The sequence below is a fragment of the Nyctereutes procyonoides genome, unplaced genomic scaffold (genome assembly GCF_905146905.1).
Source record: "Nyctereutes procyonoides isolate TBG_1078 unplaced genomic scaffold, NYPRO_anot_genome, whole genome shotgun sequence".
Lineage (NCBI taxonomy): Eukaryota > Metazoa > Chordata > Mammalia > Carnivora > Canidae > Nyctereutes > Nyctereutes procyonoides.
This window is the reverse complement of record NW_026575043.1, coordinates 57,779,306-57,793,618: the sequence shown is the minus strand read 5'-3', so window position 1 is coordinate 57,793,618 and position 14,313 is coordinate 57,779,306. Positions and strand designations below refer to the sequence as shown.

Sequence of the window (14,313 nt, the reverse complement as noted above, 5' to 3'; positions counted from 1 at the left end):
TTTGTAGTTTGGTTATGAGTACTGACTCCTCTTGAGAGTCACTTTGGATCAGGACCTAAAAGTGACCGGAGGGCATGCTAGTCCAGTTCCATGGGTTTTCACAGTGAATTTTTCATTCCTTTTTCAGCTGTAGTGCTTAAAAAACACTTCAGTATCTGACTTGAAAACTTTTTTTTTGTTTTTGTTTTTACTTAAATAACAAATTGGGGATTTAATTCCTATAATACTAAATTATTTCTTGTTTTAGGTGTGGGATTCTGTTTTCTAAGAATTATTATTATTATTATCTTTTTAAAGATTTTATTTATTCATGAGAGACACAGAGAAGAGGCAGAGACAGAAGCAGGTCCATGCAGGGAGCCTGATGTGGGACTTGATCCCAGGTCTCCAGGATCACACCCTGGACTGAAGGTGTCGCTAAACCACTGAGCCACCCAGGCTGCCCTCTAAGAATTATTTAAGAAAATCTTTATTACCAGGGAAGAAAGAAAAATTTAAGACAAATCTAAAGTAGAACTGCCAATTCTTGATGAATCAAAATGATAGCAGATGACATCAAATTAAGATGTCATTTGAAAAAAAAGATTTACCCACACCTTCAAATTTACCCAGACTATAGGTCACATAAGAAAGAAGTGATCACGCCTGTGCCTTTGTATTTTTGCATTAAATATGGCTTTATAACTATTTAATTCAGCTTATACATTTTACATTAAAAATAGATTTTAAAAAGGCTCTTTCCCCCTGGAGGATTTTTCTGTGAAATATTACATGAAAAATTATTTTTAACTAAAATGTCTTTTAATTTAATAGACCAGGTGGTTACAGCTATTCAATTTGGTGGAAAAACAATGCCAAGAACAGATAGTTGCCCAGCAGGAACAATTCCACAACCAAATTCAAGTAAGTTGTTATTTCTATTGATTCTTTTTTTATAAAACTAAGATTTGCAAGAAGCAGCAGTTAATACTTTATACCAGTTTTGTTTATTTTACTTAAAACATTCTCTATAGAGTAATAGCTCATATTTTTAAGCAATATTCTCATAGTATTTACAAAAATATAAGGTTTAGTATACTTTCTTACCCAAATCTCTAATTTTATTTTCAGCGTATACAAGAGGAGATAAAAAATTTAGTCAAGTTACAGACCAGTAATGCTTCCTGGGCTTCCTATGATACTTCTTTAAGCAAACAATTATCTTCAGAAAGTCAAATGGGTTTTTTTTCTGAAAACAGTGAGAGAAATGAACCTATTATCAGTTATCCTAAGTCTAAAGAATCCGAAATGCAGCAAGAAACATCCACGTCACAACCAGACTGCAATGTGGATAGTAGCTCAGTGAGCAGTGGGTATGGTACCTTTTGTGTCTCTGAATTAAATACCTACAAATCTAAGGACTCTAAGGAGTTCATGGAGCACGCAGAGGTTTCTGAAGGACAGTTTGGTGCACCTTTGGGGCAGACAGAGTCACTTGTAGATGGTGTAAAAAACAAGAGTTTTCATATACACACTGCTGAAGAGTTCTGTCCATCTTTAAAGGAAGATATTTCCATTTTTCCTGGTGAATTTGAACACAGTTTTCTTGGTGAAAATAAGATTTCGGAAGTATACAGTGGAAAAACAAATAGGTGAGTAGAATTTCTCTATCATTTGAAGGGAGGTTTACTTGTTTGTTACATTTAGAATCTAGTAAATCAAGCTCCTTTTTGAGAATAAAATGAGATGTATTTGAACGCTTAGCTTTACCAAAGTCTTGTATTTATTGCCTTTGGCAAATGGAAATAAAGCATACTATGTATTACCAACATCTGACTTTCTTTCCATTTGCAATGTTGTAGGACTACTAACCTCTTAAGGTGTGAGGCCTTGCCAGAAAAATACCGTTCCTATTTTTCTGGTCACTATAAACCTGCTAAAAATTAGAGTATAGAAATATATCAACAGTGGAATTTTGTCACTCATGCATGTAATTTGAAACCAAAAATCATACACAAGCATACTCATTCATTTTTGTGTATAAGAGGAGCTTTTCTAAGTTTAATGACAACTGTGGCTGGATATTTGTAAAGCAAATAATCATTTAAAATTATGTCATTTACCCTAAATGTTCAGTTTTATACTTGAAAATGTGTCCTCTAAAATAAGTAGTTATAGCAACACAGATCTAGTGTACCTATGAGTGTAATTAACAGTCCTTGTAAATAAAGAAGCTATTGCTGTAGAGATATATTGAGTACTTGAATGGGCCACGATGATCAGTTTTGTTTTATTCTGTGGCTACAGCTGTATGTATTATTAATCACCATTAGTCTTGTTCGCTTTGCCTTTGATAATAAAAAAATGTAAAAAGAGGTGTAGGTGAATTGATAAAAATCCATCCTTTCTCTGCTTTTAGAAAACTCAAAGTATTTTCCACTGGCCGGTATCTTTTAGTTTTATGTGTAAAGGACAGCGTCTAAAGAGCATAATTTCGATTTTCTTTTTTGAATAGCAAATCTATAACATCATGGGCACAAAAGCTGAAGCAGAACCAGCCAAAGAGAGCGCTTACAGAAGAAGGGTGTTCAAAATCTATGCAAGGAAATGAGCAAGCCAGGAAATCACCAGTTGAGAAAGTAGGTGATAAGTCATTTTATTCTGGGATGCTTCTGCTACTGATAATTATATTGGCTTTACTAGATGCTCATCAACATACGTTTTTTGCCTTTTCTTTTGTAGCATTAATTTGTTCCATTGACTTGTCTCCCTTTGGGTGTCTCAGAGGATTGGAAGCAATGATTTGCTCTATGAACTGGTTCTGTAGTTGGGAAATCAAAACTAATGAGGGATAAAGTACTACAAAATATGAAAAACATTTTTTTAAATTTATTTATGATAGTCACACAGAGAGAGAGAGAGAGGCAGAGACATAGGCAGAGGGAGAAGCAGGCTCCATGCACCGGGAGCCCGACGTGGGATTTGATCCCGGGTCTCCAGGATCGCGCCCTGGGCCAAAGGCAGGCGCCAAACCGATGCGCCACCCAGGGATCCCCCATTTAACTTTTTTTTTTTCTATTTAACTTTTTTTAAACCCTCAAATAATTTGTATTACTATTATGTTGTAAGAAGTAGCACCATATGTGTGAATGCTTCAAGACAACTCCATTTGTAATCCAAATTATGAGAGATTAAATGTTTAAAGTCTTTGTGGCCCTTTTGCTAATCTAGTAGCTGTTTTTGTTAAAGAGTTAGAGATACTGAGTAAGTTTTAAACATCTTTGAAGCCCTTTTGGCCCAAATTATCATCGAGTAACATTGTTTAAGTATAATATATTGAAATTGCAAAATCCGGTTTCTCTGAAAACTTGATACCTTTAGGGCAGCCCTGGTGGCGCAGCGGTTTGGGGCTGCCTGCAGCCTGGGGTGTGATCCTGGGGACCCGGGATCGAGTCCCACATTGGACTCCCTGTATGGAGCCTGCTTCTCCCTCTGCCTGTGTCTCTGCCTCTCTCTCTCTGTGTCTCTGAATAAATAAATAATAATAAAAAAAATCTTAAAAAAAAACTTGATACCTTTAGAAATTGGCCACTTTTTTTTTTTTTTAAAGATTTTATTTATTTATTCACGGGAGAGAGAGGTAGAGGGAGAAGCAGGCTCCATGCAGGAAACCTGATGTGGGACTTGATCCCGGGTCTCCAGGATCACACCCTGGGCTGAAGGTGGCGCTAAACCGCTGAGCCACCTGGGCTGCCTGAAAATGTTTTCATACATACTAGTTTTTCTTCTGTTTTTACGTGAACTAAAACTCAGTTTTGGGGAGGCTAGCAGAAAACCAGGTGACGGGCACTAAAGAGGGCACTTGATGGGATGAGCACTGGGTATTCTGCTATATGTCTCTGCCCCTCTCTCTGTGCCTCTAATAAATAAATAAAATCCTTTAAAAAATAAATAAAAATAAAAACAAAAGACAGAACAAACTCTCCTGACAGAGAGTCACCTGAAGAGCTTAGAAAAATCTGCTTATGCCTGGCCACCACCACCAGGTGGTCTGCCTTCCTCGGGCAGGGGTGTGCCTTGTGCATTGGGAAGTGTAAAAGCTCCTCAGGTGATTCTGAGTGCTGCAAAGCTTGGGAATCATTGGCCTAGTCTATTGTCCTGGATTTGGTGGAGAATCACCTGAGAAATGCCTTTGAGGATAAGTCTGTCCTGTCTGGTGGAGTGCTCTGCCTCTAATGTCAGCAGGGCAGAGATAGTTCCCTTTGAGCTTTCCCTTTTCTTTAATCATCTCTTGAACCAGTTGTGTTTTTCCTTTTTTTAATTAAATTTTAATCGATTAATTTTTAAAAGATTCATCCATTAATTATTTTAGAGAGAGAATGGGCTCATGCCCACACTGGAGGATGGGCAGAGGCAGAGGGAGAGAGTCTTAGGTAGACTCCCCATTGAGCTTGGAGCCTGATGTGGGGCTTGATACCAGGACCCTGAGATCATGACCTGAGCTAAAATCAAGAGTCAGACCCTCAACCAAGTCACCTTGGTGCCTCTTTTTTGTTTGTTTGTTTGTTTTTTAAAGGTGAGTGATATTTTTGGTAATAAATCATTATGGCAAATCAAGTTTCATTGATACTGGAGTATTAAAAGATTTTCAGGTAATGATAGTTGGTGAATCCAGGCTCCACACCTGAAATACTTTTCTTACCTGCATAATTCTGAACTAAATTCTGTGTATTCACCAAGTTGGAACTCTATTTCATCTTTCCTCTTCTCTAGTTTTTTTCTAGTTTCAGTCTAAATCAGGGAATCCTTATGGTCAGAATTCTCTTGGGGTCCAATTTTCTCTTTCTGCAATGGCAGTTTCTTTTGGGTACTATTTTGAAGCACATCTTGAAATGGCTATTGTTTAGCATAAGGATTTTCTTTGGGGACAGACTTGACATTACCATTTCTGGGGCAGCAGGACTTGGGAGTGGCTTCCCGGATGGACAACTGGACTGTTGCTGCCATTATTGAAGGTTTCTATGCTAGGTGTTGGCCAGCTTCTTGGGAAGGACTTTTCATGGCTCCATACTTTTCTTTCTCATTAAAAGCCAGGCCTGGTGTGCTCAGTACCGCAGCAGCGGTAGCGGGCAAGATGAGCCTCCCAGCCCACTGTTGTTGGCTGAATGCATGAAGGTTTGGCACGGCAGAGTTGGGAAGAAGACAAAATGTGTTACTTGGTATTTTTCACTTAGTCTTCTTCTGTCAGCTTTTTCTGATCTGTTCAATACTGATATTTGACAGAAATTTGAACAGATAGGAGTTTTAGAAGAGACAAAATATGACATAAGAATTTCTCATTTGAGGGATCCCTGGGTGGTGCAGCGGTTTGGCGCCTGCCTTTGGCTCAGGGCGCGATCCTGGAGACCCGGGATCGAATCCCACGTCAGGCTCCCGGTGCATGGAGCCTGCTTCTCCCTCTGCCTGTGTCTCTGCCTCTCTCTCTCTCTCTCTGTCACTATCATAAATAAATAAATTAAAAAAAATATCTTTAAAAAAAAAAGAATTTCTCATTTGATGAACAAGAGACTGAATGGTATCTTAGGAGGCTGAGGTGGAGTGCTGTCCCTCCCCTCAGTATCCCATTACCTTTGCTATAGGTCCACAGATGATTATAAGCAAATGCAACTTAAATACTTTTTAACGGGAATTAAAAGTTTGATAATGGTGAAACTGATAAGAAAAATTCTGATTAAAAATAGTCTTTTTACATCTCTGGAAACAGATTTCTTGTGACAATTCCAGAGATACTATGAGGAACAGTTAGAGTTTTTTATTTTTTTATTTTTTACTTATTATTATTATTTTTTAAAAATATTTTTATTTATTTATTCATGAGGGACAGAGAGAGAGAGGGAGAGGCAGAGACACAGGCAGAGGAAGAAGCACGCTCCATGCAGGGAGCCCGACATGGGACTCGATCCTGGGTCTCCAGGATCAAACCCTGGGCTGAAGGTGGCGCTAAACCGCTGAGCCACCCGGGCTGCCCAGCTTAGAGTTTTTTAAAAAAATATATTTTATTTTTTAATTTTTTTTTTAATTTTTATTTATTTATGATAGTCACACACACAGAGAGAGAGAGGCAGAGACACAGGCAGAGGGAGAAGCAGGCTCCATGCACCAGGAGCCCGACGTGGGATTCGATCCCGGGTCTCCAGGATCGGGCCCTGGGCCAAAGGCAGGCGCCAAACCACTGCGCCACTCAGGGATCCCTATTTTTTAATTTTTTAAAAAAAGATTGTATTTATTTATTCATGAGCTACACAGGCAGAGGGAGAAGCAGTCTCCATGCAGGGAGCCCAATGAAGAACTTGATCCCGGGACTCCAGGATTACGCCCTGAGCTGAAGGCAGACACTCAACCGCTCAGCCACCCAGGCGTCCATAGCTTAGAATTTTTATTAGAATTGATGATAAGCATTTTGAGCTTTTTCTGGGCTTAGTAACCAGTTGTCTATATGTAAGACATAGTTTACTACTCGAAGTGCATATTAATTACTGAATGAGGTCTTCAGAGTTTGAATTATTGTACTTTTAATGATAAAGATGAATTGTTATGGCTTTCACATTTATTTTGACACTAAATGACTTCAATTCCAGGCACTTTGAATTTCTTTTGGATGTAGCTGGCAAATTATAAATACATTTTCATTCTGAACTCTTTAAGTAGCACCAGCTCCCAGTGTTCTTCCAATTCCACAGAAGCAAAATAAACTTTTGTAAACATACAGGAAAAGAAAATCCTTCACTGTTAATCCCTATCATTTTGCATTCTTGTAATTGTGTGGAAAACCAGGCTTTCTTACTTTTTTTTTTTTAAAGATTTTATTTATTTATTAATGAAAGACACACAGAGAGAGACATAGGCAGAGACACAGGGAGAGACAGAAGCAGGCTCCATGCAAGGAGCCTGATGTGGGACTCGATCCCGGGTCTCCAGGATCACACCCCGGGCTGCAGGCGGCACTAAAGCGCTGTGCCACCGGGGCTGCCCGCTTTCTTACTTCTTAATGAACCCTTAATGAACCCCCTTTCTCTGTACCTACGTTTGACACTTGGCTCTCATTCTTTGGGTCAGCCGTTCGTGCCTAATGATTTTTAGCTGTCAACTCATAGTTTTCTTTCTTGCATTATAGTCTAATTTCACTGCTGCTAAGCATCCTCATGCTTTTTACCTCAATAGACCGGATGAGAGTCCAGATTCTTGGATGTCTGATTCAGGAACAGGTATGATAATTATTTTTTTATAACAACGTATCTGCATTCCTAATAGGAAGATAATTCTATACAGTGTATCAGAATGGTTTCTGTAAATCTGTTACATGTTATGTTGTGCCTCTGCTAAATCTGACTTCCTTACTTGGCATTAATTTATTTTATGCATTTTGAAAGATAGATGGAAAAAATACTTTAAGAGTTATTTCAAACTGTTGCAAAAATCATATCAGGATTTTCTAGGTGCTCCAGAATGAATTAAGAAATTCAAACCCTTTGTGAGCCATTCTTTACTCTCCATGGTAAGCTTATTTTAGTTTTAATGATGTAATATACTGATTTTTTCTCCCTACAATCTCACATCCAGTTTGTCAGGATGAATTGGCTTTGCAGGATGAAAATTGCCAGAATTCAACCACCGTCATGCTGTTACCCTCATAGAGCTCCCATTGCGTGTCACCTGGGTTCCTGCAACTTCCTGCCCAGCCTCCCTGCCTGCACCCTTGCAGCCTTCCATCTGTTCTCAACACAGTAGCCTATGCCATCCTTCTTAAAGATGGGTCAGATCATGGGACTCCTCTGCTCAAAACCCTGCTGTGCTCTTTCCCTCAGAAGAACAGCCAGAGTCTTTATAGGCATTCATAGGCCTTGCAAGACCTAGCCTTGTTCTGTTTGACCTCATTTTCTGTTACTCCCTTTCTTTGCTTCAGCAGAGAGGCTGTTTGCTTAAATGTGCCAGATATGTTCTCCTTTGCTGCTTCTATATTTGAAATGTTCTCCCCACCTCTTATATAGGGGACCTCCCTCGTACATGGCTGAAATGCTTACTCTGTCTTGTTACCTTGCAGTGAATCAAACTCTGAACACCCCTCCACACACACTACATATTCCCCTTTACTTGATTTTTAAATCTTACCATTAGGGTGCTTACTCCTTCTGACTTACTGGGTATCTTGTGATATACTTACTGTTCATGTCTCACATTTGCTCCCCAGCCTGGCATAGTCAACACTCAATATGTATTTGAACCATTGAATTCTTTATTTTGCTTCTTCTGTACTGTCCATAAAGAAATTGTTATATTTTAAGAAATATATTTTAGATTGCACTAGTTTATCTTGACTTTTTTTATTTTTTAAAATAATCTCTACATCCAACATGAAGCTTGAATTCACAACCCTGAGATCAAGAGTTGCATGCTCTATTGCCTGAGCCAATCAGGCACCCCATATCTTGCCTTTTAGTAATAATATATTTCAGTCTTAAATATTTGGAACCTTAAATCAGAACTCTTACATGCTAAGGCATTTAAGAGAGTCTTTGCCATCAAAATTCAACTTCCCACATCCAGATAGCCTAAAACTAGTTACTTCTCATATTTAATTTTCTTTAGAAAATTAGAAATGTAGAAATAACTTATCCTAGAAAGCACTTAGCATTTTTGTTTTCTTTCCTCAGTCTTCTATTCTTTGTATTTGTGCACAATAGGACTGACTTACTGGAAGTTGGAAGAGAAGGACATGTATCACTCCCTGCCTGAAACTTTAGAGAAGACGTTTGTACCGGCCTCCTCCACAGATATGTCACCAGGCCAGGTAAGTTAAAAACACATTGTGTGTTTGCGTTATACAGTTGTAGTTAAATACTCCATTTCATTATAAATTTTGTGTTTTCCAATTTCTGATATATTGACAAAAGCCTGGGCTTTAAATTACACCTGCTTTCATATTTGGTCTCTCATTCACTGCCTATAGGCTCATAGGAAAGTTACTTAAGAGTGGAATTAAAAGTGCCCAGATAATGTGTTGTAAAATTAAATGACATGATTTTGTGCCTTCTATTCTAAATACAGTAGGTCTGCAGACAACTACTTCTGCTCTTCCTACACCTGGTTTTGATTCTTCATCTTATCGCACCCTCCTGTTAACCCATTTGTATAATAATTTTGAGTATTTTAGTTTGATGTAGTAATTTTCTTTGAGCAAGAGATGTAAATATTCTCTTTGTTTCAGAACAATAAATTAAAACTAGCTTGTGTATATCCATGTACATATCTCACTTCTGTATTTTGTTTGGTCAGGTGGTAGAAGGTAGTTTGGGGAAAAGGAGAGGTTACAATGAAAGTAACCGGAAGAGCTGTAAGCATGAGTCACCTGCATCAGTAGGGCATTGGGGAACGGCATATGTGTGGGGCAGAAACCAGCATTCCATCCTTTAGGGAAGGAGCGGAAAAAGAGAGAAACAGAGGAAGGCTGAGAAGTGAGATTATGAAGGGCCAAGGCTTAGTGGGCTCTGTGATTACAGGGCTCACTGTGTGTGCGTGTGACATAACCTGCACCATCAGTAAATGAATATATTGCTGATTCTAAGATACTATCACTTTTTCTTTTTAAGATTTTATTTATTTATTCATGAGAGACACAGAGAGAGAGAGGTAGAGACACAGGCAGAGGGGGAAGCAGGCTTCATGCAGGGAGCCTGACATGGGACTCAATTCTGGGTCTCCAGGATCATACTCTGGGCTGAAGGCGGCGCTAAACCTCTGAGCCACCCAGGCTGCCCGATACTATCATTTTTAAGACTTCTGTTTCATATTCTAAGCCCCCAAAATTACCAAGAAAACACTGATAAGGTAGAATTTATATTTTATTCTTATTAAAAGAGCTTGTAGACCTAATTAAACATTGATTTTTATCAAAGAACTCTTATACACACTTAAAAAGAACAATATAAGTGAAATGTTTGTTAAAACTTCTTAACCAACAGAGGCTTACACTGTTTTCAACTCAGTGTTGGTTTCTGTGTTTTCCCACACAGTTTTCCTTGAGCATCAAAGAGCTTTGAGGATTTGGCATTTCTTTAAAAAAAGGAGGAAAGGCCTTGGTGCCAAGTTTTTACTTGGCTTTAGTAGTTATATGGGACTGGCCTACATTTGGCTCCCAGATGGGGGAACATTGCTAAACATACAGGATTCACCATCCCTTAAATATTGGTTCTCAGGGGTTCCAGTGTAGTCTCTAGGATTTTCTTCTAGACTCCTGACACCTGTTTGGCCAATTTTGATGTCTTCAATATTTGTTTATGAGAAGGCGATGACAATTATGCCACAGTTGCTCCTTGACCAAAAGCAATGTGAGATGCTATTAATTATAAGAGGCATCCTCACTTCAGAGATGTTAAAATATGAAATCATAGAAGTAGAAAATGGTGAAAAATAGTTCCTTGTACAGTGAGTTCTCAAAGAGGAATTCCAGCTGCTCACCCAAACCAACAGGCAGGGATTACTTAGGCTTGAGGCCACATCCATAGTGCTCTGTGGTTAGGGACTAGGAGTTGATAGGGCCTTTAGGTTGTTCGTATATAAAAAGTAAAATTCTAAAGTAGGAATACAGAAATTATGGTAAATTGTAAGGGTTTACATTCAACAAATCAATGCCTTTACACACAGTATTTTTTAAGATTTTATGTATTTGAGAGACAGGCAGGGGGAGGGGCAGAGGGAGAGATATAAGCAGACTCCCTGCTGAGTGGAGACCTGCCCCCACCCTTACAAGGTGAGGCTCCATTCCAGGATCCTGAGATCCTGAGATCACGACCTGAGCTGAGGTCAGACACTTAACTGACCAAGCCACTCAGGTGCCCATGCACACACAAAAATTTGATTATTTTATTCACAAGCTAGTTAGAGAGGTTTTTTTTTAAAGAATTAATTCATCGTATTCTGCAGCCTGTGTAGGGTTTAGAAAGGGAACACAAAGTTAAAGCTACATGTGGTTGTATTCTTGTAATGGTTTTGGTGGATCTCTTGCTGAATCTATAATCTCATTAAGAGAATGTCCACAGTTTAAATTTGAGGCTCAGGGTTAAATGGTCTACCATCATGCCCTACAATAGATCTCACCTTGAAGTAATTTAAGGCTGAGGTTTTAATGTTTGAAGCTTAAACCTCTTTGCAACATTTCCATTGTGGCAGAGCCCTAATTTCAAACTGTAGAAATATTATGTCTTCTTATTTTGAGTTTTTTTTTTTTAAGATTTTATTTATTCATGAGAGACAGAGAGGCAGAGACACAGGCAGAGGGAGAAGCAGGCCTCTCATAGGGAGCCTGATGTGGGACTCAATCCCATGACCCCAGGATCATGTCCTGAGGCAAAGGCAGATGCTCAACCTTTGAGCCACCCAGGTACCCCATTTTATGAGTTTTTATTTTTATTTTTTTCCCATTTTATGAGTTTTTAAAAGGGGCTTATTTCCATTGGATAAATTCTTAACACTTTTTAATACTTTTTTTTTTGTCTGCCAACTCTTTTTTTTTTTTAAGATTTTTTTTATTTATGCATGAGAGACAGAGAGAGAGAGAGAGAGAGAGAGGCAGAGAGACACAGGCAGAGGGAGAAGCAGGCTCTACTCCATGCAGGGAGCCTGACATGGGACTTGATCCCGGGTCTCCAGGATCCCACCCTGGGCTGAAGGCGGCGCTAAACCGCTGAGCCACCAGGGCTGCCCTTGTCTGCCAACTCTTAAAAAAATAGGAAGAGGTACCTAGGTGGCTCAGTCAGTTAAGCATCTGACTTTTGATTTTGGCTCCTGTCGTGATCTCAGAGTCCTGGGATGAAGCCCTGTGTTGGCAGGGGTGAGGAGGTGGAGGGGGTCCTCACTTAGCTAGGAGTCTGCTTGAGGATTCTGTCTGTGTCTTTCTCTGCCCTTCCCCATGCTTGTGTGTGTGCGCTCTCTCATTTCTCCTCCCTCTAAAAGAAATAAATCTTAAAAAAAAAAAAAAAAAAAGGAAAATAACTACGTAAATCTCTCTATATACCTGTCCCCTTGAGTCACATGTTATTAATTTAGCCAGAGGTCTTCCTTCCTGCTTTGGTCATTCATGATGAAGTCTTTCCTTACCTCAAAACTTGATTTTTATCTTGAGTAGGGGGAACTACCAAAGTTTTTTATTCTTTGGAAGTATTCTTAGGCTACTGAATAACTTAGGTTCAGATTATCACCTTAATATTTATTGTTAGGGGATATTAATTCTTTTTCATTCTGCAGAAGACTCGTAATTAACAGGTAAGAACTTCTAAGTGTGTTTTATAACTGACAAGTTTAGAGTCTCAGTTCATTTAAAATCTTTCAGAAATCTTTCTGTGGTGCTGATCTTGATATCAGTAAACTTCTTTCATCATTGATAATACCATTTAAATAATTTTGTTTCATATCTTTAAGTCAAATACTAGTAATGAGATGAAGCTGCCATCACTGAAGGATATTTATCATAAAAAACAAAGGGAAAACAAGCAGTTACCTGAGCGGAATCTCACTTCTGCTTCCAACCCAAATCATCCACCAGAGGTAAATTGTCCACACTCTGTGGAGTGAAAATGAAAGATGCTTCGTGAACTCTGAACTTTTATCGTAAGCTTTATTTTCCCTAGGAGATCTAAAGCCTACTCAAAAACAAACCCTGAGTACTGGGGGCAAAAGCTTACTATTGTCTGTCTTATTTCTAGGTACTAACTCTAGATCCAACGTTACACATGAAGCCAAATCAGATTTCAGGGATTCAGCCACAAGGCTTTTTGAATGCCCTCGATGACAGAATATCCTTTTCACCAGACTCTGTTCTTGAACCTAGTATGTCTAGTCACTCTGATGTAGACTCATTTTCACAAGCAAGTAATATCGCTTCTCAGTTATATGGATTCCCAAAATATCCTTCAAATACAAAAGCTTTACCAGTGGACTCTTGGAAGAATCATGGATTCCAAAATGAAAGTAGGACCAGTTCCACATTTCCTTCAGTTTATACCATTACTAGTAATGATATCTCGGTCAACACTGTGGATGAAGAAAACACTGTCATGGCAACCTCAGCTTCAGTCGGCCAGTCCCAGCTTCCAGGGACAGTCAGCAGTGTCCCAGAGTGCATCTCATTGACTTCCCTGGAAGATCCTGTGATACTGTCGAAGTATGTATTTCAGTGCATGGCTTGTAATGTTAATAGATTTCGTATGACATCTGCTTGAATAATGAAAATGACTTTTATTGACCTTCCCTAATGTATAAAATCTTTAAAAAAAAATTTAGCAGCATTTTTAAGGTAGAACATCTAAAAATCCATGTCTTTTTTTTTTTTTTTTTTGCTTAATTGGTCATCAATGTGCTTATTATGTTTTCTGTGGGTGTACACAGGAATAAAGGCTGTACTTTTGCTATGAGAAAGATTGTGTTACTGGTTTCTCTTGTGGGATAGAGAGTGAGGAAACGCTTGCCTAAATTTTTTTTTTTTTTGCTTTCAACAACAGAATTAGGCAGAACCTAAAGGAAAAGCATGCTCGACATATAGCGGATCTTCGAGCTTACTATGAATCAGAAATAAATAGTTTGAAACAGAAACTGGAGGCAAAGGAAATTTCAGCAGCTGAAGATTGGAAGAAAACCAATCAAATTCTTGTAGACAGGTAAAACTTATAATTCAACTATAAAGTTGGTGTTTCTCCAACTTGGCTTGGCTATATCATTTTTTCCAAAGTGTATATAGTGTGATAAAAGACTTTGAAAATATGCTTCAATTTAAAAATTTTAACAGAGATATTTTTGCCTAAGTAATTATTTTTATAGATTTAAACCAGTCTCTTAGAGCACACTGATATCTGATGTGAGGGCATTTGTTTCTTACGAACAAAATACTGAAATAGTTGAGCAGATTTTGTATATGTAATGGAATATTGTTTGTGGATGGATTAGTACTATGTATAGATTTCCTGAGAAATCTCTAACTAATGTCCTTGAGCAATTCTTGACCTTTTTTTAAACTCAGATTGCACATAACTTAATCCAGACAGTCATGAACCTGTGGAAGCAGTTACCCTGTTCAAAAAAGAAACCAACATGGAGACACAGAGGACAGTTATGTTAAGGATAGCTGTATACCTGTTTTAGAGAGAGAATCATTAACAAAATTTGATGCTCTGACTGGTATTAATAACAGCATGCCTGCAACATATTTTACATTTAAATAACACTTAAACAGATTGAAAACTGTTTAGGTCGAAATAGCAAAGAATTTTTCTCAAAGGCAAAGAA

General features: G+C 38.4%; 1 protein-coding gene across 9 annotated transcripts in view; it reads left to right on the top strand.

Moving 5' to 3' along the window:
• MPHOSPH9 (M-phase phosphoprotein 9) overlaps positions 1 to 14,313 on the top strand; it is a 65,315-nt gene that overhangs the window by 13,812 nt on the left and 37,190 nt on the right. For 8 of the 9 annotated variants that reach the window (XM_055321988.1, XM_055321983.1, XM_055321981.1 and 5 more), the window contains 8 exons: positions 814 to 903; positions 1,111 to 1,631; positions 2,495 to 2,618; positions 7,154 to 7,244; positions 8,721 to 8,827; positions 12,454 to 12,579; positions 12,738 to 13,195; positions 13,533 to 13,688. In XM_055321988.1, coding sequence (XP_055177963.1) covers positions 814 to 903; positions 1,111 to 1,631; positions 2,495 to 2,618; positions 7,154 to 7,244; positions 8,721 to 8,827; positions 12,454 to 12,579; positions 12,738 to 13,195; positions 13,533 to 13,688 — 1,673 coding nt within the window. The remainder of the gene's footprint in view (positions 1 to 813; positions 904 to 1,110; positions 1,632 to 2,494; positions 2,619 to 7,153; positions 7,245 to 8,720; positions 8,828 to 12,453; positions 12,580 to 12,737; positions 13,196 to 13,532; positions 13,689 to 14,313) is intronic. The other variant, XM_055321984.1, reaches the window with a different exon arrangement.